The following is a 22,922-nucleotide window of genomic DNA, read 5'->3' as shown; positions in this document are numbered from 1 at the left end:
AGAGAAAAAACAACCCTTCCCTCACCTCACATTCTCTTCCAGCTACTGGCCCATTTATCAACTCCCTCCTCACCAAAAACACAAAACAAACAAAACAAAACAAAAACCTTCCTTAAAGAGAGGTCCATGTTTGTTTCAATTTTCTTACCTCCTGTGTCTTATTCAAACATAAGCTTCTGAACCCATCCCTCCACAAAATTGTTAAAGGTCATCAATAACTTACATGTTGCCAGATCCAAAAATTAGTTCTCTATCCTCATCTCTCTCAACTTCATAAGCAATATCTTCTCAATATCATCATCTCCTCCTTCCTGAAACATCTTTCTTTAATTTTAAATCCCAGTATAGTTAATATAGTGTTATCTTAGTTTCAGATATAAATACAGTGATTCAACAATTCCATACATCACCCAGTGCTCATCACAAGTTCACTGCTTAATCCACATGATTTATTTTACCATCCCCCCCTTACTTCCTTTCTGGTAACCATCAGTTTGCTTTCTATGGTTAAGAGTCTATTTCTTGGTTTCCCTCTCTCTCTCTTTTTCCCCTTTGCTCATTTTTTTTGATTGTTCCCTAATTCCACATATGAGTGAAATAATATGACATTTTTCTTTCTCTGACTGACTTATTGCAGTTAGCATTATACTCCTAGCTCCATCCGTATCATTACAAGTGGCAAAATTTTATTCTTTTTCTTGGCCAAATAATATTCCATTTTGTGTATATATACCACATCTTTTTTTTTTAAGTTTATTTATTTATCTTGAGAGAAAGACAGCATGAGCAGGGCACAGGAGAGAGAGAGACGTTGAGAGGTTGAGAGAGGGAGAATCCCAAGCAGGCTCCACACTGTCAACACATTTTCCAAATACATATCTAATCAATGCAGGGCTATATATAACTCACAAACCGAGAGATCATGACCTGAGCTGAAACCAAGAGTCAGATGCTTAACTGACTGAGCCACCCAGGTTCCCCAGTATACCACATCTTCTTTATCCATTCATTGATTGATGGATAGGTGGGCTGCTTCCATAATTTGGCTACTGTAAATAATACTGCAATAAACATAGGGGTGATATATCCCTCTGAACTAGTGTTTTTGTCTTTTGGGAGTAAATACCCAGTAGTGCAATTACTGGATCATAGAGTAGTTCTATTTTTAACTTGAGGAACTGCCATACTGTTTTCCACAGTGGTTGTACCAGTTTGCATTCCCACCAACAGTGCAAGAGGGTTCCTTTTTCTTCACATCCTTGCCAACACCTTTTGTTTCTTGTGTTTTTGATTTTAGCCATTCTGACAGGTGTGAAATGATATCTCATTGTGGTTTTGATTTGTATTTCCTTGATGATGAGTGGTGTTGAGGATCCTTCCATGTGTCTCTTGGCCATCTGGATGTCTTCTTTGGAGAAATGTCTGTTCGTGTCTTCTGTCCATTTTTAATTGGATTATTTGGTTTTGGGGTGTCTAGTTGTATAAATTCTTTATATATTTTGGATACCAACCCTTCATCAGATATGTCATTTGCAATATCATCTCCCATTTGGTAGGTTGCCATTTAGTTTTGTTGATTATTTCCTTTGCTGTGCAGAAGCTTTTCATTTTGAGGTAGTCCCAATAGCTTATTTTTTCTTTTATTTTCCTTGCCTCAGGAGACATATCTAGAAAAACGTTGCTATGGCCAATGTCAGAGAAATTACTGTTTGTCCTCTCTCCTAGGATTTTTATGGTTTAAAGTCTCACATTTATGTCTTTAATCCATTTTGAATTTATTTTGGTGTATGGTATCACAAAGTGGTCTAGTTTCATTCTTTTTCATGTGGCTGTCCAGTTTTCCCAACACAATTTATTTTTTTTTAATGATTTTTTTTTAACGTTTAGTTATTTTTGAGACAGAGAGAGACAGAGTATGAATGGGGGAGGGTCAAAGAGAGGGAGACAGAATCCGAAACAGGCTCCAGGCTCTGAGCTGTCAGCACAGAGCCCGACGCGGGGCTCAAACTCACGGACCGTGAGATCATGACCTGAGTGAAGTCGGCCGCTCAACCAACTGAGCCACCCAGGCGCCCCCCAACACAATTTATTGAACAGACTGTCTTGTTCCCATTGGATATTCTTTACTGCTTTGTCGGAGATTAATTGACCACAAAATTGTAGGTTTATTTCTGTGTTTTCTATTCTGTTCCATTAATCTATGTGTCTATTTTTATGCTAATACCATACCATTTTGATTACTGCATTTTGGTAATATAAGTTGAATTCTAGAATTGTGATACCTCCAGCTTTGCTTTTCTTTTTCTAAATTTTTTTTCAACGTTTATTATTTTTTGGGGGGGACAGAGAGAGACAGAGCATGAACGGGGGAGGGGCAGAGAGAGAGGGAGACACAGAATCAGAAACAGGCTCCAGGCTCTGAGCCATCAGCCCAGAGCCTGACACGGGGCTCGAACTCACGGACCGCGAGATCGTGACCTGGCTGAAGTCGGACACTTAACCGACTGCGCCACCCAGGCGCCCCTGCTTTTCTTTTTCAAAATTGCTTTGGCTATTCAGGGTCTTTCATGGTTCCATATAAATTTTATGATTTTTTGTTCTAGTTCTGTGAAAAATGTTGTTGGTATTTTGATAGGAATTGAATTAAGTCTGTAGATTGTTTTGGGTAGTATTGGCATTTTAACAATTGTTCTTCCAATCGATGAGCATGGAATGTCTTTCCATTTTTGTGTCATCTTTAATTTTTTTTTATTTTTCTAAATGTTTCTTTATTTTTAAGAGATAGACAGAGTGCTAGCGGGGGAGGGACAGGAAGAGAGGGAGACACAGAATCCAAAGTAGGCTCTAGGCTCCACGCTGTCAGCACAGAGCCTGATGCAGTGCTCAAACTCAGGAACCATGAGATCACGACCTGAGCTGGAGTTAGACACTTAACTTACTGAGCCACCCAAGTGCCCCTTTGTCATCTTTAATTTAATCTTTAATTCCATCAATGATTTATAGTTTTCAGAGTACAAGTGTTTCATTTCCTTGGTTAAGTTTATTCCTAGGTATCTTTTTTTAATGCTTATTTATTTTTGAGAGAGGGACAGAGTGCGAGTGGGGAGAGAAGAGGGAGACACAGAATCCAAAGTAGGCTCCAGGCTCCGAGCTGTTAGCACAGAGCCTGATGCGGGCTCAAACTCACGAACTGTGAGATCATGACCTGTGCCAAAGTTGGACACTTAACTAACTGAGCCACCCAGGCACCCCTAGGTATCTTATGATTTTTGATGTAATGATAAACGGGATTGTTTTCTTAATTTGACTTTCTGCTGCTTCATTCCTAGTGTATAAAAATGCAACAGGGGCGCCTGGATGGCTCAATTGGTTAAGCATCCAACTTCGGCTCAGGTCATGATCTCATAGTTCATGAGTTCAATCCTGCATTGGGCTCTCTGCTGTCAGTGCAGAGCCCACTTCAGATCCTCTGTCCCCCTGTCTCTCAGCCTCTCCCCCACTTGCGCGTTCTGTCTCCCAAAAATAAACATTTAAAAAATGCAACAGATTTCTGTACATTGATTTTGTATCCTGTGACTTTACTAAATTCATTTATCAGTTTTTGTAGTTGTTTTTTGCAAAGTCTTTAGGGTTTTCTATATATAGTATCGTGTCATCTGAAAATACTTACAGTTTTACTTCTTTCTTACCAATCTGGATGCCTTTTATTTCTTTTTGTTGTCTAATTACCAAGGCAAGGACTTCCAATACCATGTTGAATAAAAGAGATGAGAATGGAATCCTTATCTTGTTCCTGATCTTAGAAGGAAAACTGTTTTCCCCCATTGAGGATGATGTTAGCTGTGTATTTTTCATATATGGTCTTTATTAGGTTGAGGTATGTTCCCTCTAAACATATTTTTTTGAGGGTTTTTATCATGTTGTTTGTCAAGTGCTTTTTCTGTGTCTATTGAGATGATCACACAGTTTTTATCCTTTCTTTTGTTGATGGGATGTATCGTGTTGATTATTTTGCAAATAGTGAACAACATTTGCATCTCAGGAATAAATCCCACTTGGTCGTGGTGTGAATGACTGTTTTAATGTATTGTTGGATTCTGTTTGTTGAGGATTTTTACATTTATGTTCATTAGGGAGATTGGCCTGTAGTTCTCCTTTTTTTTTTTTTTTTTTTTTTTTTTTTTGGTGGTGTCTTTATTTGGTTTTGGTATTAGGATAATGCTGGCTTCATAGAATGAATGTGGACGTTTTCCTTCTTCTATGTTTTAGAATAGTTTGAGTAGAACAGGTTATTAACTCTTCTTTCAGTGTTTGGTAGGATTCACCTGTGAACTAGTCTGGTCCTGGACTATTGTTTTTGGGAGTTTTTTGATTACTGATTCAATCACCTTACTGGTAATAGGTCTGTTCAAATTTTCTGTTTCTTTGTGCTTCAGTTTTGGTGGGTTATGTTTCTAGGAATTTATCCATTTCTTCCAGGTTTTCTAATTTGTTGGCATATGGTTTTTCATAATATTCTCAGAATTTTTAAAATTTTTAAATGTATATTTTATTTTTGAGAGAGAGAGAGAGACAGAGCGTGAGCGGGGGAGGGGTAGAGAGAGAGGGACACACAGAATCCAAAGTAGGTTTCAGGCTCTGAGCTGTCAGCACAGAGCCCAACGCAGAGCTCAAACCCACAAACTGCAAGATCATGACCTGAGCCAAAGTAAGACACTTAACCAACTGAGCCACCCAGGTGCCCCAATACTCTCTTTAAATTATTTGTGTTTCTGGGGTGTTGGTTATTATTTCTCCTCTTTCATTGGTGATTTTGAGTCCTTTCTTTCTTTTATTTCTTTATATTTTAGATGAGTCTCACTAAGGGTTCATCAATTTTATTGAACTTTTCAAAGAACCAGCTCCTCGTTTCATTGATCTGTTCTATTGTTCTGTTTTGTTTTTTTGTTTGTTTGTTTTTTAGTTTCTATATCATTTACCTTTGTTCTAATCTTTATTATTATTTCCTTCCTTCTATTGGTTTTAGTTTTGTTTGTTGTTCTTTTTCTAGCCTTTTACGTGTGGGTTAGGTTGTTTATTTGGGATTTTTCTTGCCTCATAATGTAGACCTATATTGCTCTAAACTTCCCTCTTACAATCACTTCTGCTGCATCCCAAAGATCTAGGAATTCTGTGTTTTCATTTTCATTTGTTTCTGTGTACTTTTTATTTCTTTGATTTGTTGACCCATTCATTGTTTAGTAGCATGTTATTTAATCTCCATGTATTTGTGGTCTTTCCAGACTTTTTTTCTTTGTGGTTTATTTCTAATTTCATAGTGTTGTGGTCAGAAAAGATGCATGGTGTGACTTCAATCTTTTTGAATTTGTTGAGGCTTGTTTTATGTCTTAATATGTGATCTATTCTAGAGAATGTTCCATGTGCACTTAAAAAGAATGTGTATTCTGCTGTTTTAGGATGGAATGTTCTGAATATACCTGTTAAATCCAACTGGTCCAGTGTATCATTCTGTCAGTTTCCTTATTGATTTTCTGTTTGGATGATCTGTCCATTGATGAAAGTCATGTGTCAAAGTCTCCTAATATTATTATATTACTATTGATCATTTCCTTTATGTTTGTTATTAACTGTTTTATGTATTTGGATGTTTCCATGTTGGGTGCGTAAATATTTACAATTGTTCTACCTTCTTGTTGGATTTTCCCTCTCTTAGTATATAGTGTCTTTCTTTGTTTCTTATTACAGACTTTGTTTTAAAGTCATTTTGTCTGATATAAGTATTGCTACTCTGGCTTTCTTTTGACATCCATTTGCATGATGACTGTTTCTCCATCCCCTTTCAATCTTCAGGTGTCTTTCAGTCTGAAATGAGTCTTGGTAGGCAGCCTATAGATGGGTCTTGTTTTTTTTATCCATTCTTTCACCATATTTATTTTGACTGGAAGTTTTATATTCAAAGTAATCACTGATAGATATGTATTTATTGCCATTTTGTTACTTGTTTTGTGGTTGTTTTGTAGTTTTTATCTGATCCTTTCTTTTTTTCTCTCCTTCATGGTTTGCTGGGCTTTTTTTAGTGATATACTTAGGTTCCTTACTCTTCATTTATTGTGTTTCTATTACTGTTTTTTGACTTTTGGTTACCATTAGATTTATATATAACATCTTTTGCATATAGCAGTCCATATTTAGCTGATTTTCACTTATTTTTTAACTCATTCTTTACTCCTCTCCCCTCCATGCTTCAGATATTTGGTATCATTTTTACACCCTTTTATTTTGTGATTCCTATGTTTCTTATTCTTACTTATGCTTTTCGCTTTTCCATTCTTTTAACATTTCTTGTAGGGCTGGTATAGTGATCATGAGTTCTTTTGACTTTTGTTTGTCTGGGAAACTATCTCTCCTTCTATTCTGAGTGATAGCCATGCTGGATAGAGTATTCTTGGCTGCAAATTTTTCCCTTTGAGCACTTTGAATACATCATGTCAATCCCTTCTGGCCTGCAAAGTTTCTGCTGAAAAATCAGCTTATAGCTTAATGGGGTTTCCTTTGTAAGTAGCTATCTTCTTTTCTCTTGCAACTTTAACATTCTTTATCACTTTTTTTTTGACATTTTAATTACTATGTGTCTTGGTGTGGACCTTCTTGGGTTGAATTTGTTAGGGGATCTCTGTGCCTCCTGTATTTGGATCTCTGTTTCCCTCCCCAGATTTAGGAAGTTTTCAGATATTATTTCTTCAAATACATTTTTGTCCCCCCCTCCCCTTTCTCCTTCTTCTTCTGGGGTCCTTCTAATATGAATGTAATTATGCTTGATGGAGCCACTGAGTTATATAAGTCTGTTCTTCACTTTATCTTAGCCCAAAGGCTGGGAGGCAATGTCTATTCTCATCATGCAGTATTTGTCTCTCACCTGTTCAGCTTGATTACTTTCCTTTATTCTATCCTCCACATCACTGATATGTTCCTCTGCTTCCTGTAGCCTACTATTTATTCCATCTATTATATTTTTAGTTTCATTTATTCTGTTCTTCATCTCTGATATATTATTTTTTATCCTTTTTTCAAGGTTTTCACTGGTGTCTTCACCATTTTCTGAAGTCCAGTGACTATCTTAAGTTCATTACTTTAAATTTTGTATCAGGCATATGATTTATTTCTCTTTCACTTAAACTTCCTGCTGTGATTTTGTTTTGTTTTTTCATTTGAGACATATTTCTCTGTCTCCTCATTTTGCCTAACCTTCTGTGTCTGTTTCTTATGTGTTAGGAGTCAGCTGTGTCTTCTGCTCTTGAAAGTAGTGGCTTTATGAAGAAGAGGTCCTGTAGTGTCCCACAGTGCAGTATTCCCTGTTCACCAGAACCTGGCTCTTCAGAGGAGTCTCCTATGTGTGTTGCCTGCATCCTGCTATTGTGTCTGAGTCACTTTTCATTTCAGTCCAGATGTCTGCCCTGACTTTTTGCCTATTGTGGGCTGTGCTTGCTCTCTGCAATGTTAGTGAGGTCCAGGTAGGCCAGCTCTGGGGGTGTGACAGCAGAAGGACGCGGGGGCAGGGCGGTGGTGTTAGCAAAATTTGTACCCAACCCTTAGTCCTAGGCTGAACCTCCCACAGCCTAGTGGGAGGGTGTAGTGGTGGCAGCCAAAGCGGGGGTGGGGAGTGCTTGGCAGCTGGGTGGGGCACATGTGATGTTAGCAAAATTTGCACTGAGCTACTGGTCCTAAGTTGGACCCTCCAACGTGTGGTGGCTGCAGGAGCACAGCATGTACAGGCAGTGGGTGGGTGCAGTGTGCATAGCATTAACAAAAGCTGCACTGGGTCCAGAGCTGAGACAGCAAGCTTGGAGTTGGTGAGTCTTCAGAAGAACTTGGGCAGGGCACAGTACTAGCAGGTTAGGTAGCAAGTGCCTGTGCAGTGCCACCCCTCCCAGATGGCTCTGTGTTTATGTTTGGGGGCAGGGGAGGAAAATGGCACCTGCCAACTCCTTTGTTCCCAGAGAAATCCCCCAATAAGCTCTGAAATCAGTAGAAACAGATCTCCCTCCCATTCTTCAAGCTGTTGCTTCTATGTTGCCTCTCCTCAGGCTGTTGTTGCTTTGAGGGCAGACACCCAGCTATCACTTGCCCTCTGACGTTGAAAACTCCAGGCTCCAAGTTGTGCTGGTTGTACAATCTCAGAAAATTCAGCCCTGTTGGTTTTCAAAGCCAGACTTATGGGGATTTGCTTTCCCTGTGTGGGCTTCCTGGTATTTTCCCCTCTCCATGACCACAGCTCTCTCCCTCCTGTGGGCAACTCTTGACCACAGTTTCTGCATTTCCTAGTTTCTCTGATACAGCGTCTCCACATTTAGTTGGGGAGGTTGTTCTGCCAGTCTTTGGATCTCTTTCTGGTTTATTGACTTAGATATGAGTGATATCTAGCTGTAAATATGGGATGGGGGTATGCTTAGGATCTTCCTACTCTGTCATCTTCCCAGCACCCTTGAAACATTTCCTAATTTTGACTTCCTTGACAGTGTACCTTTCTGTTTTTCCGGTTAAATATTGATTCTTCTATTGTTTTGCTAGATTTCTAAATGTTGGTGGGCTGAAGGGCACGGTCCGAAGTTCTTCTCTTCCCTTCCAGCAATCACTCCCTGGTTAGTCTCACCCAGTTCTATAAACTTAGATACCCTCTATTAATTGATACCCTATATATTCAGGCTTGACTTCTCTCCTAAAGTTCCTACATGTATATCTGAGGATTTGACATTTCTAATGGATGTCCAATAGACTTTCAAACTTATATCCAAGATGTAATTCCTAGTTTATCACTATTCCCTCAGCCTGCTCCTCTTTCTAATAATCTTTTCATTTCAGTAAATGACATGATCAACTACTCAGTTCCTCATGGTAAAAACGTAGATGTTAGCATTAATTCTGTCATTTCACTTATCTTTCCTTACCTCATCCAACCTATCAGCAAGCCCTGCTAACTTTACCTGCAAAACACATCCCCAATCCAACCCCTTCTTTCCATATCCTTTACTTCCATATTAGTCCAAGACACTATCATCTCTGACCTGAACTATGAAATAGCTTCCTAAAGCTCTCTGCTTTCACTCTTGCTCAATTAAAATTTAGGCTTCACAGAGAAGTAAGAAAAATCTTTTAAAAATATGAATCAGAACTCTCATACATTGCTGGTTGGAGTAAGTACCCAGTTTGGAAAACTCTTTAGCAATTTGCTATAAAGTTAACTATATGATCCAACAATTCCACTCTTAGGTATTTACCCAAGAGAAGTGAAAACACATGTACAAAAATATTTATACAAGAATGTTCATAGCAGCCTTATTCCTAATAACTAAAAACTGGAAATGACCCAAATGTCCATTAACAGAATAAGTAAACTGAGGTATATTTATACACTGAAATACTACTCATTAGTAAAAAGAATGGAATACACATAAATACAACAACATGCATGAATCTCAAAAATATGTTAAATGAAAAAAAAGTAGACATAAAAAAGTCCATATGATTCTATGATTCTATTTGAATGAAATTCAAGACTAGACAAAATTAACCTATGGTAATAAAAATCAGGATAATGATTGCTTTTGGGTGGGAGGTGGGGAGTGATGCCTGGAAAGGAGCATGAGGGAAATTTACAGGGTGATGGAAATTTGTATATTTTGACTGAGGCTGTGAATACATGGGAATATATTTGCTGAAATTCATCATCATACATTTAAAATCTATGTACTTCATTTCATGTAAATTATATCTAAAATTTTAAAGAGTGTTACAAAAATGTAAATCATCTATAGGTGACATTATAGTGTTCTTAAAAGGGGGATGATATTACTGCTACCTCATGGGGTGGTTATGAAGTCTAAATGAGATCACATACAAAGCACTTAGAACAGTGCCTAGTATGTAGTAAGCACTCAGTTTTAGCCATTATTATGCTGATAATATTATCCCCCTGCTTAAAACCTTATGATGGCACAATAAATAAAATCAAACTCCATTTCTAGCCTACAACATCCTATTTGATCTGACCCTTATCTACATCTTCAATCTCATCATTATTTCCCTCACTCAGTATAGTCTATTCACACTAGCCTTCTTTCCCTTTACTGAACAATACCAAGAACATTACCATTTGGGGTTTGTGTACTTGCTATCCCTTCAGCTTAGAAAGCTCTCTGACAAAGTCTTCAAATGTCTGGCTCTTTCTTTTGACTCAGATCTCAGATTAAATACCACTCACTTGAAGAGACATTCCTTGACCGCTTTATTTTTCATTATCTGTCTCCTCCCAATGGCACTGCTAGCCTATGAAACAGGAATCCTGTCTGACTTGTTCACAGTTGTATCCTCAGTCCCTAGAACAATGGCAGGCACCCAATAAATATTTGTTAAAAGAATGAATAAGTGAAGATTTTCTAGTTTTCTGACCTGTGCAAGTGAACAGATAATATGCATTAATTTTCTGAAATAGGAAATATTGGAAGAGTATGTGCAAGAACATGTTAAAATTTACATTTTTAAGCATCAAACAAAGCAAATACTGAACTAAATATTCAAAACCACCAAATTTTAGGGTTTTCTGTCTCTGGAAAAAGACTATATTTAGACTATACCAGGGCATTCTGTCAGCTCTTATCTTAAATATCTCCTAAAGAAAGAGAGTTTTTCCATGTTGGTAATGTTTTTAACATTAGAAATGTTAAATGTTTCTAAATTAGAAATCAAAAAAATTTTTAGTGTCAAGCCTTATAATTTGAACCCATGTCTTCCAAAGAATAAAATATATCTCATTATTCCTTAAAATTTTAATGCATGAAGACTGCTATGATAGTACTTATACTATTATTCTAGTAGGACTTCTCTTTCCAGGCTATTTTAAACATGTAAAGATTTTCCTCCCCAATCAAAGAGTCTGTAACCAAACCTCAAATTATAGAATCTATACTATCATAGTTATTTAATACCATTTGAAAAAGTCTTTCATTGGATTTTTAAGGGGAAAGAAGTTAAATATTTAATAAACCTTACCTTCGTTTGCAAATCAGGAACCACAAAGCTGATGCCAAAGCAAAGAAACCAATTCCCAAAGTAACAGCACCAGCAGCCAGAAAATAGGTTAAGGGGTTTAAAAAACCTATACAAATAAATGATAAAAGATTATTTCATACATATATCTTCATTCTCCAGGTAAAATTATGTAACAAAGTATTTCAAAGTGTAGTATTAAGACATTAACCAGGAAGTTGGGAGACTTGAATTTTAGGGTCCTGTGCAATTCTAACAAATTTCAAGACTCTGAATTTGAGATTTACACAGGGCCTCATGATGATTAGGGTCAGGGCACATGTCTTTGACTCTGCTTGGATTTGATACCTAAATTTTGTTTGTTTTTGTACAGCCATCACCTCTTTTTTTCTTATCTAGCTTTCTCCTTTCCCAGTCCAGTTGTGAATCTTTTGTTATCTTTTCAGTATCATTCTTTGCAGTCCTCTAAATAAGACACTTTTCATTTTAAAATTTGTATTATCTGGGGCACCTGGGTGGCTCAGTAGGTTGAGTACCCAACTCTTGGATTGGGCTCAGGTCATGATCCCAGGGTTGTGGGATTAAGCCCTGTGTCAGGCTCCATTCTGAGCATGGAGACTGCTTGAGATTCTTTCTCTCTCTCCCTCTGCCCCTCCGCCCTGCTCACACACACACACTCTCTCTCAAATAAAAAAATAGAATAAAATTTGTATTATCAATCACTACAAGAAAGTAGATGGGGGTAATAAAGAACAAATGTGAGAAACTTCAAATTATTTTAGAAATCTTTGTCTTATCTCCATTTTATCCTAGGAATAATAAAAGATGATGGCCAAAAGTTAAATAAAAGCAACATAAAATAATAGCAATGTAAATCAATATATAAAAAACAATATAAAATAATAATAAAATAACAAATAGGTTAAGGGGTTTAAAAAACCTATACAAATAAATTCTAAAAGATTATTTCATGCCTATATCTTCATTCTCCACGTAAAATTAAATGACATAGTATTTCAAAAGATAGTACACAGTGTAGTGTTAAGACATTAATCAGGAGGTCAGGAGACAAACTTGCAAGTTTATAATTGGAAAACCCTATTGGAATTATATGGTATAACTCTCTCATTTTACAGATGATAAAATTGAGGTCCACATAAGAGAAGGACCTGAATTGAGATTAGGCAGCAGATTAAAGCCAATCCTCTGTTTTTGTTTTTATTTTGTTTTTTTCCTATTATCCCTACTACCAATCATCTTGATACTGGTATATATTGAAAAGAATTAAAACTAAAGAATACAAGATGCAATTATAGTCCAGTTGGTCAAGTATTTATTAAGATTCTGGTATCTGATACCTAAAAATAAAGCAAGTTGTGGGAAACTTTCACAGAAAGCTGTATACAACATGAAGGGCCTTAAAACAATTTAAAAGTAAAGTTGACCCTTGAACTACATGAGGTTCAGGGGCACCAACCTCTGCATAGTCACAAATCCATATATAACTTTTGACTCCCTCAAAACTTAACTACTTACATATATAAATATATAAACAATAGCTTACTATTGACAGGAAGCCTTACCAATGTATAGTCAATTAACACATATTTTGTATGTTGTATGTATTACATACTGTAGTCTTACAATAAATAAGCTAGAGAAAAGAAAATAATAAGAAAATCATGAGGAGAAAATACACTGATAGTCCTATACTATATCAAAAATCATCAACTTATAAGTGGACCTGCACAGTTCAACCCATGTTGCTCAAAGGTTGACTGCATGTTACCTGGGAAAAAAGGCTTTAAAAATGTAAAACTATAGAATACAAACTGATGGTTACCAGAAGAGAGGTGAGTAGGGTGATGGGTTATGATGGGGATTAAGGAGAGCGCTTGTGATGAGCACTGGGTGTTGGATGAAAGTTTTGAATCACTAAATTGTATGCCTGAAACTAATATTACACTGTATGTTAACTAACTGGAATTTAAATAAAAATTTTAAAAAGTAAAATAAAACTTATGAAGATCTTTATATGAGAACACATCATAAATTCCACTAAAAATATGACATGATAAAAACTTTGTTGTTCCCATACTTTTGTTATTTCCTAAGTAATTTCCAGTTTCCAAGATGGTGCCTCTCAAGTCTTAGTTTTCTTTGGGTTCAAAAAATGTCTAAATTTGGGAATTAATGGTACCAAAAAGTTATACCAAAAAGTGATACTTATAATACAAAAAAAACCCTTTTAAGTGCACATTAGGAAGTCACTTAAATATGTTATGATGATGTTACGTATGAAAAATATCATATTCTTTAATTATTTAGTGCAGGGTTTCTCAACTTCAATACTAATTATCTTTTGGACCAGATAATGTGTTGTAAGGATTGTCCTGTGCATTGTACTAAAGATGTCTCCAGGCAAATGTATTCTGGGGGCAAAACTGCCCCCAGTTGAGAATCATTGACACAGTGGTATGAGGAAATATCAGATAGCATTCAATGATAAAAGCAAGACAGATAAAATGCCTATTTTTTAAAAATTGAAAAAGAAATAGTTGTACTCAAATATAAGATAAAGATTTCTAGAGGTGCCTGGCTGGCTCAGTTGGAAGAGCATGCAACTCTTTATTTCAGGGTCATGAATTTGAGCCCTACGAGGGGTGTAGCGATTACTTAAAGAAATAAAACTTTGAAAAAAAAAGATAAAAATTTGTATAGACAAAAAAAAAAAAGAAAGAAAGAAAGAAAAGCAACACAGAGACATAAGTAGAGGCTAAAACCACAAGCATGTGAAGCACTGAGATCTGGAAGCAAGAATTAGCTAGAAGAAACAGAGAAAATCATTGAGACAAGACCTAGATCAAACCATCCTTTGGTACTGTGAATGACCCTATAGTAACAAAATCTCTGTGGGAATGGAGTCCTGAACCACCAATAAAAGACCTAAGAAGGGGGTGCCTGGGTGGCTCAGTCGGTTAAGCTTCTGACTTTGGCTTAGGTCATGATCTGGCGATTCATGAGTTGGAGCTCACATTGGGCTCTGAGCTGACAGCATGGAACCTGGAGCCTGCTTCGGATTCTGTGTCTCCCTCTCTCTCTGCCCCTAACCCCTCGAGCGCGTTCGCTCCCTCTCTCTCAGAAATAAATAAACATTAAAAAAGTTTTTAAAAGACCAAGAAGGAATCTTGGAAAATGAAAAATTAAAAAATTTCATGATAAAGTCTTCTTTGAACACAATTAATGAAATGAAAGATAAGACTGAGAAACTTGCCAAGTTACATAAAGAAACGAAAAATATAAAGAAATTATGAGACTTGGAAAAGATTAGGAGTGTATATTTAAAAGTAATATGGGTTCCAAAAGAAAAAAAGAATAGAAGAGTAGCAGAGAAGAGGTATCTGGAGCAACAACCTAAGAAGGATTTTACTTTAAAATTTTTAAAATTTATTGGTGTGTGTGTGTGTAGTTCCATACGTTTTGACAAATACAAAGAGTGTTTAATCACATCACCATAACCAAGTTACATGACACTTTCATCACCTCCCCAAATTTCCTCATACTGCCTCTTAGTGGTCAAGCACCAATTGCTGGCAACCATTGTTTATTTTCAATCCCCATTCTCTATCCTTATACTTTTGCCTTTTCCAGAATTTCATATAAATGGAATCATACCGCATGTGGCCTTTTGAGTCTGGCTTTTTTTCACTTAGCATAATGCATCTGAGATTCACCCACATTGCTGCATGTATCAATAGTTCATTTCTTTTTATTGCTGAGTAACATCCCATTTTACGGATGTACCAGGTTTGTTTATTCCCCAGCTGAGAGACAGTTGGTTGTTTCCAGTTTGGGGTTGTTAGATTAAAGCTACTATACATTTGCATAAAAGTGTTTGTTTGAACATAAGTTTTTATTTCAGTAGGGTCATGTAGCATGTATATATTTAAATGTATTGGGGTCCCTTGAGGGGCTCAGTCGGTTAAGTGTCCAACTTCCACTCAGGTCATGATCTCACAGTTTGTGAGTTTGAGCCCAGTGTCAGGTTCTATGCTGACAGCTCGGAGTCTGGAGGCTGCTTCAGATTCTGTCTCCCTCTCTCTGCCCCTACCCTGCTCACACTCTGTCTGCCTGTCTCTCTTTCTCAAAAATAACATTTTAAAAAATATATAAATCCATACATTTAAATGTATAAAAAACTGCCAAACTGCTGTCCAAAGTGTCGGTACCATCTTGCTTCTCCAACAGCATTATATGACAGTTCTACTTGCTCTGATTCATTGCCACCACTTGGTGTTAGTTTTATTTCAAGTATTCTAATAGATGTACAGTGGTATCTCCCTGTGGTTTTAATTTGCATTTCCTTAGTGAATAATGATGTTGAGCATCTTTGCACACATTTATTTGTCATCCATATATCTTCCTTAGTGAATAATTGACTCAAATCTTTGCTGATTTTTTACAATTCTTCAAGTCCTTGGTCAGATATGTGATTTGGAAATATTTTCTCCAAGTCTATGGCTTATCTTTTCAATTATTTTAAGAGTGTCTTTCTCAGAACAAAACTTTTACATTTTGGTGATGTCTAATTTATTAACTTTTTGCTTGTGTGGCTTATACTATGGGTCCTATCTAAGAGCTCTTTGCCTAAGAGGCCACAAAGATTTTCTCCTATATTTTCCTATAAAGGAGTTATAGTTTTATGTTTTACATTTAATTTATTCTTCATTTTGAATTACTTTTTGCATAAAGTATATGTCAATCTCTTCCCCCCTCCCCCTTTGGATATGTTTATTGAAAAGACTATCCTTTTTTCACTGAGTTGTCTTTGTACCATTGTCAAAAATCAAATAGCTATATTAGTGTCAATTTGCAGACTCTCTATTCTCTCCCCTTGATGTATGTTGTCTATCCTTTTGTCAATAACAACAACAATAGTAATATCTAATATTCATATAGTAAATACTACATGCCAGGCATTGTTCAATGTATTATATATTTAAATTCATTTAATTCTCACAAACAACTCTGAATTAAGTATAGTTATTTCTTTGTTTTATAGATGAGGAAGCAGATGAGGCACAATAAGTTTAAGGGACTTGCTTAAATGCACACAACCGCTAAGCGAGGGAACAATAGTAATTTAAAAATTGCTAAGGTCCTTTATTATCTAGATCAGGTGGAGAAGAGACATGGAATATCTTTCGATTTTGTCAGAAAAAAACCCAGTTAAGTATGGATGCTAATATTCTATACAGCGGGAAAGAAAAAACTACAACTATGCACAACAAAGTAGATAAATTTCATAAATAATGTTGGGCAAAAGAAGACCAACATAAAATTCAAAAACAGTTATCTGAGGAGTTCAAGAATGCTGATAATATTCTGTTTCTTGAGCTGGGTGCTGGTCATATAGGTGTGTTCAGTGAAAATTCATCAAGGCTAACACTTATAACTTTGAATAGATATATAGGTATCATCATGAATAGAACTGAAAAACATAATGTTCAATGAAAAAGCAATTTCCATAAATTTGGATTCAATTATTCCAGTTATGTACTGATTCCATGTACGCACATTAAAAGAAAACATATAATAATGCTATTTTTAAAGCACATTAATATAATAGAAGTATTAAAATACATTAAATTCATGATATTTACTGTTTCTGGAGAGGGAATGAGGGGAATGGGACTGTGGATGGAACATAGACTTTATCTGTAATGTTTTATTTCTTTAAAAAATGATATATCTGAAGCTTATATGACCCAAAAAAATATGCATTGAGTAGATTACATGGGTGCTTGTCATCCCTTGTCCTTTTCCTTTTTCTTTTCACTTTCCTGGTGTGTGTGTGTGTGTGTGTGTGTGTGTGTATAATTATAATTAATTATATATTTATAATTATATATATATATATAATACACATACATATATGTAGTCTCAATTTTGTAAAAAAAAAAAAAAAGGAAAACAATCAACATTGGTTATCCCTGGAGCAAGGGCTTATAGTTACAATTTTCCACTCTAGACCTGTGTGTGTATATTTTCTACCATGAGTATCTTAGAAAAATCAGGAAAAATAATTTGAAGCTTCCTATGTAATTCTTGACACCTATGTAATTCCTGATATTACACGTCTCCTTGTAGAACCTTCTCTATTGTTATCACTGTGATGATAGCCCAACTGTCAGAGGAGATAGTTAACTGTCTCCTCTTGCAGATCTCTGCCCTCTTCTTTACTCCACCCCCCCCCACCCCAAATCTCGATTAGGGAAGAAAATAGGTGTGATTGGTACACCATCATACTCCCTAATTTAAACAGGTCATTTACATCTCAGGGAAAAACCAGTGAGGTATAAAGAATCCAAAAGTTTCCAAGCCACTTTACCAAGAGAAAGACACATTACATATTTGTTAATACCTTCAACAAGTCACACTTTCTCTCTAAATCCATCCGTAAAACAAAAAGACTGAACTCTGTGATCGTTACGATCTCTTTCTCACTTTAAAGTTTTAATCAATATATATTTTAAAGAAACATTATATACAAACATAGTATTTTTACTTTCTTGATTCTGCTCTTAAGTATCCTGTCTAAAGTAAGGAATCCTCACTTTAAGCAGTTACTGTATCACATCACCTTGTTTGTCTTTAACAATAACTATTATAAATAATTTTCTTTACTTACTGGTTTATCGTCTATTGTCTCTCTTCCTCTACCAGAAGATAAGTCTTTCTTACTATGGTATTCTTAGAGTTTAGAATAATGACTGGTTACTCAGAAATGATTGAATATTCAATGAATGAATGAAAGTCACCGTGCTAAATGCTAGTATTACAAAAATGGATAAAATAAGTATGTTGTTTAGTAGGAAGACCATACATGTGAAAAGGAATATTTGCAGTTAAAAACTATCTAGGTATTGTAATAGAAGAAATAAGTACAAAATGTGGATGCAGGTAGATTTATAAAAAGGTAGGGTAAATTTTAAAAAGCTCCGTAGTTTAGTTAAACATTACTTGAGAACTTTCTATTGCCAAACCTTTGCCAAGAATTGGTGATTCAAAGATAAATAACACATGATAATGGAGTTTATAATCTGGAGAAGACAAGACGTTTAAATGGGTATGTTCATTAAAATATTCCAAGTGCTATGATAATGACGTTTTGGCAGTGCTAAATCAACAGAAGCAGTTTGACCAAGTGCAGAAACTGTTCTAGAGATAACACCTGAGCTGAATCTTACAGAACAAGTAAGAGATAGCTAGGCAAGAACATTAAGTCTTAAATCAGGTTATGATTCTTCTATCTTAAAATAAATAAAACTCTCTCCCAGCAGACCCTCCACCATACAATTGATCCTTTCCTTACCATTTGCAGCCTAAACTCTTAAAATGAGAATTTCTACTTCTTCACATCTATTTCCAAGGCATTAATAACTCCATTAACACAAAAAATCAAAAGGCCACTAGTGGCCATTTTCTCTCTTTTGCCTTGGCATCAGTAAAGTAAATCCACTTGGTTTTCTTCCCCTTTATGTGTCTAAACCTTTATTGCCTTTATAGGTCTCTCTTCTTTAGCCCATCTATCCTTTAACATATCTATCTATATCTAAATACATCTAAATATATTGATATAAAGGATATATCTTTATATATCTATAAATCTGCATATATAGGTATGTATATGTATATCCTTTAACTGCATATATATATATATATATATATATATATATATATCCTTTAACATATATATATATATATATATATATATATATCCTTTAACATATCTATTTAGATTTAGATTCTGTCTTGAGGTATTTAAGGGATATAGATAGATATAGATGTTACCTATATATACTTATATCTATATCTTTTCCCAAAACTACTAGGTATTTGTACCAGGAGTGTTTTCAGATTACTTTTTGCAATCATTCCAGAACTAAAAATCCTGTTTTATTTTTTGAGTTATTCCCAAATTACCTGTTTATTATACTCTTTTAGGGTTTTGCCAGCTTTCAGTCTCTTTTGAACACCATTTATATGTAGAATACTGTTTCATACACCAAGTGAGGGATAAAAAGTCATTTAAATAAGAATGAATCCTTGCCCTGAAATTTTAAAAATCTATAATAAGATATAAGCAAGGCTCATATGCAACCAGTATAAAAAACTGACCATACTGACTTTTTCAGTTGGTGTCTGCTCTGAGTGGTTAGAAAACTAACCAGACCTGTCTGTGAATATGGAAAAATTACTCCTTTTGCTGATTGGCTTTTAATGTTCTTATCTGAAAAATGGGAGTCATACTATCTATCTCACATGATTAGAATTAGAAGTAAATGAGATAATGTTGCAAGGAATTAATAACATAAAAAACAGGAAGACATCTCAAGCTTCACATGCATACACCAGGCCATGAAGCAAGACTCAACAAGTTTTATAGAATCATTATTACATATACCACATTCTCTGAAAATAATGCAATTAATTTTGAAATTAATAACCTAACAAATACCCTGAGAAAAGCTCCCATACTTCTGGAAACTTAAAATCACACTGTAAATAACTCACACATTAAAAAAGAAATCAGTGGAAGTTTGAAAATAAAAACAAATAACCAATAATGATATGTACAAATACTTGTAGCAACAAAGCTAGAACCAAATTCAAGGGAAATGTATGGCCCTAAATGCATATATTAGAAAAGAAAGCTGAAAAATAATGAGCTTATTCCTCAAATTACAAGTTGAAAAAGACCAGCAAAATAAGCCCAAATAACACAGAGGAAGGAAATAAATAAAGAACAAAAACTAATGAAATAAAAATTAAGATTTTTGGTAAAGATTAATAAGATTGATGAATCTCTAGCTAGATTAATAACCAAATAAAAAGGCATAAGTAAACAATATTTAAAATGAAGAAAGAACATAATTATAAGTATAGCTGAGATTAAAATAAGAAAATACTTTCAACAAATTATTTTTAAACTTATAAAAATTATATATACCTAAAAGTGACTTACAAAAAGTGACTCAAGAAGTAATAGAAAACCTAAATGAACATGTATCCATTAAACCGAATCAGCAGTTACAAAATTTCCCCCAAAGAAAACAGCAGGCCCCAATAACTTTACAATTTCTACTGTATACCCATGATTCAAGTATTTCTTATCTTATACAAGCTCTTCCAGAAAATAGAAAGAGATTGCTGGTTGTTTGTCCAAATACATTTTCCTTTTCTTCCCAGGCAAAAAGCTAGACTATGTGTCCTAGCTTCCCATACCATTAGGTGAAGCCATATGATGGAGTTCTAACCAATGGAATTTGAATGGAAGTGATGTCATAAAAACCTCTCAATCACCTTTCTCCATGCTCCTTCTCCTTTTAGGCTTGACTGGGATGGAGATTATCCCCAGGGAACTTTGGAGCCGTGTGTTACCATGGATCTAATTAACACTTATAGGACACTCAACACAAATAAAATCAAAACACAACATATCAGGATTTGGGCGATGCCATGAAAAAAGAACTTAGGGAAAAATTTACACCAAAAAACTGCAATATTAAAAAAAAAGTGTGAAAAAACTTAAAAACTAAAGTAGAGTTGATTAAGCCTAATGTGAACAGAAGAAAAAATATTAAAAACTAAAATGAAAACCAATGAAATAGAAAACAGAAAACAATACAGATGGTAACCCAAAATCAAAAGGTAGTAATAGATATGCAAAAGAGAGAGGGAGAGAGAGAAGGAGGGGGAGAGAGAGAGAGAGAGAGAAAGGAATCCAAGCATATCACTAAAGAAAGCCAACAAAACATGGAAGATAGCAAGAGAAGATAAAGGAAATGTATAGAAACAATCATAAAACAAAAAACAAAATGGCAATAAATACATATCTACCAAAAATTTAAATGGTCCAATCAAAAGACATAGGGTGAAAGAGTGTATAAAAAAAAAAACAAGACCCATCTACAGGCTGCGTACAAGACTCATTTCAGACAGGAAGACACCTGAAAATTGAAAGTGAGGGGGTGGAGAAACAGTCATCATGCAAATGGGTGTCAAAAGAAAGCCAGAGTAGCAATACTTATATTGGACAAAATAGACCTTAAAACAAAGAATATAACAAGAGACAAAGAAAGACACTATATAATAATAAATGGAACAACCCAACAAGAAGATATAACAATTATAAATATTTACCCATCCAACATGAAAACACCCAAATACATAAAAACAGTTAATAACAAACATAAAGGAAATAATTTATAGTAATACAGTAATGGTAGGGGGCTTTAATACCCCACTTACATAGATGGACAGATTATCCAACAGAAAATAAACAAGGAAACAGTGGCTTTGAATGACACACTAGACCAGATAGATTTAACAGATATTTTCAGAACATTCCATCCTACAGCAACAGAATACACATGAACTTTTCAAGTTCACATGGAACATTCTCCAGAATAGATCACTTATTCAGACACAAAACGTCTCAAAATTCAAAAAATCAAAGTTATACCATGCATCTTTTCTGACCACAATGCTATGAAACCAAAAATCAACCACAAGAAAAATCTGGAAAGACCACGAATACATGGATGTTAAATAACATGCTACTAAATAATGAATGGGCCAACCACAAAATAAAAGAAGAAATAAAAAGTTACATGGAAACAAATGAAAGTGAAAACACAACAATCCAAAATCTTTGGGATGCAGCAAAAGCAGTTCTAAGAGGGAAGTTTAGAGCAACACAGGTCTACCTCAAGAGGAAAGAAAAATATCAAATAAACAACCTAACCTTATACCTAAAGGAGCTAGAAAAAGAAGAACAAACAAAACCCAAACACAGCAAAAGGAAAGACATAATATTAGAGCAAAAATAAATGATATAGTAACTAAAACATCAATAGAACAGATCAATGAAATCAATAACTGGCTCTTTGAGAAGATCAACAAAATCAATAAATCTTTAGCCAGACTCATAAAAGAGAGAGAGAGAGAGAGGGAAGGAAAGAACTCAAATAAACAAAATCACTAATGAAAGAGGAGAAATAGCAACCAAAACCACAGAAAGACAAATAATTGTAACAGAATATTATGAAAACCTGTATGCCAACAAATTGAACTTAAATGAAATGGATAAATTCCTAGAAACATATAACCTACCAAAACTAAAATATGAAGAAACAGAAAATTTGAACAGATCAATGAAATTAAATCAGTAATCAAAAAATTCCCAAAAGATAAAGGTCCAGGATCAGACAGCTTCACAGGTGAATTCTACCAAACATTTAAAGAGGAGCTAATACCTATTCTCAAACTATTCCAAAAAATAAAAGAGGAAGGAAAACTTACAAATTCTTTCTATGAGACCAGCATTATCCTGATACCAAAACCAGAAAAAGACACCCCAAAAAAAGGAAAAAAGAGAGAGAGAGAGAGGACTACAGGCTAATATCTCTGACATAAATGAAAAAAATATCAACAAAATGAGCAAACTGAATCCAATAATGCATTACAAAAATCATTCTGTGGAATGATCAAGTGGAATTCATTCTGGAGATGCAAGGATGGTTCAATATTGACAAAACAATGTGATATGTCACATGAATAAGAGAAAGGATAAAAACATGGGGTCATTTCTTTTTTTTTAAGTTTTTATTTATATTTATTTTATTTATATTAGTTAACATACAGTGTAAAATTAGTTTCAGGTGTAAATTATAGTGATTCAGCACTTCCATACAACACACGACCTCATCACAACAAATTCACTCCTTAATCTCCATCACCCATTTAAACCATCCCTCCACCCACCCTCCATTCTGGTAACCATCACTTTGTTCTTTATGGCTACACTCTTTTTC

At 35.0% G+C, this 22,922-nt stretch overlaps 1 protein-coding gene across 2 annotated transcripts in view; it reads right to left on the bottom strand.

The window, feature by feature from the left end:
- CC1H1orf185 (chromosome C1 C1orf185 homolog) overlaps nucleotides 1-20,382 on the bottom strand; it is a 35,660-nt gene extending 15,278 nt beyond the window's left edge. The window contains exons 1-2 of one of the 2 annotated variants that reach the window (XM_003990089.6): nucleotides 20,332-20,382; nucleotides 11,047-11,152 (exon numbers count right to left, since the gene is read on the bottom strand). In XM_003990089.6, coding sequence (XP_003990138.3) covers nucleotides 11,047-11,152; nucleotides 20,332-20,347 — 122 coding nt within the window. In that variant the 5' untranslated portion in view covers nucleotides 20,348-20,382. The other variant, XM_045035807.1, reaches the window with a different exon arrangement.
- Nucleotides 20,383-22,922: the final 2,540 nt, after the last annotated feature.

This window comes from Felis catus, chromosome C1 (assembly GCF_018350175.1).
Source record: "Felis catus isolate Fca126 chromosome C1, F.catus_Fca126_mat1.0, whole genome shotgun sequence".
In the NCBI taxonomy this organism is placed as follows: Eukaryota; Metazoa; Chordata; class Mammalia; order Carnivora; family Felidae; genus Felis; species Felis catus.
Note: the sequence above shows the minus strand (reverse complement) of the source record. Positions and strands in the feature narration are given on the sequence as shown.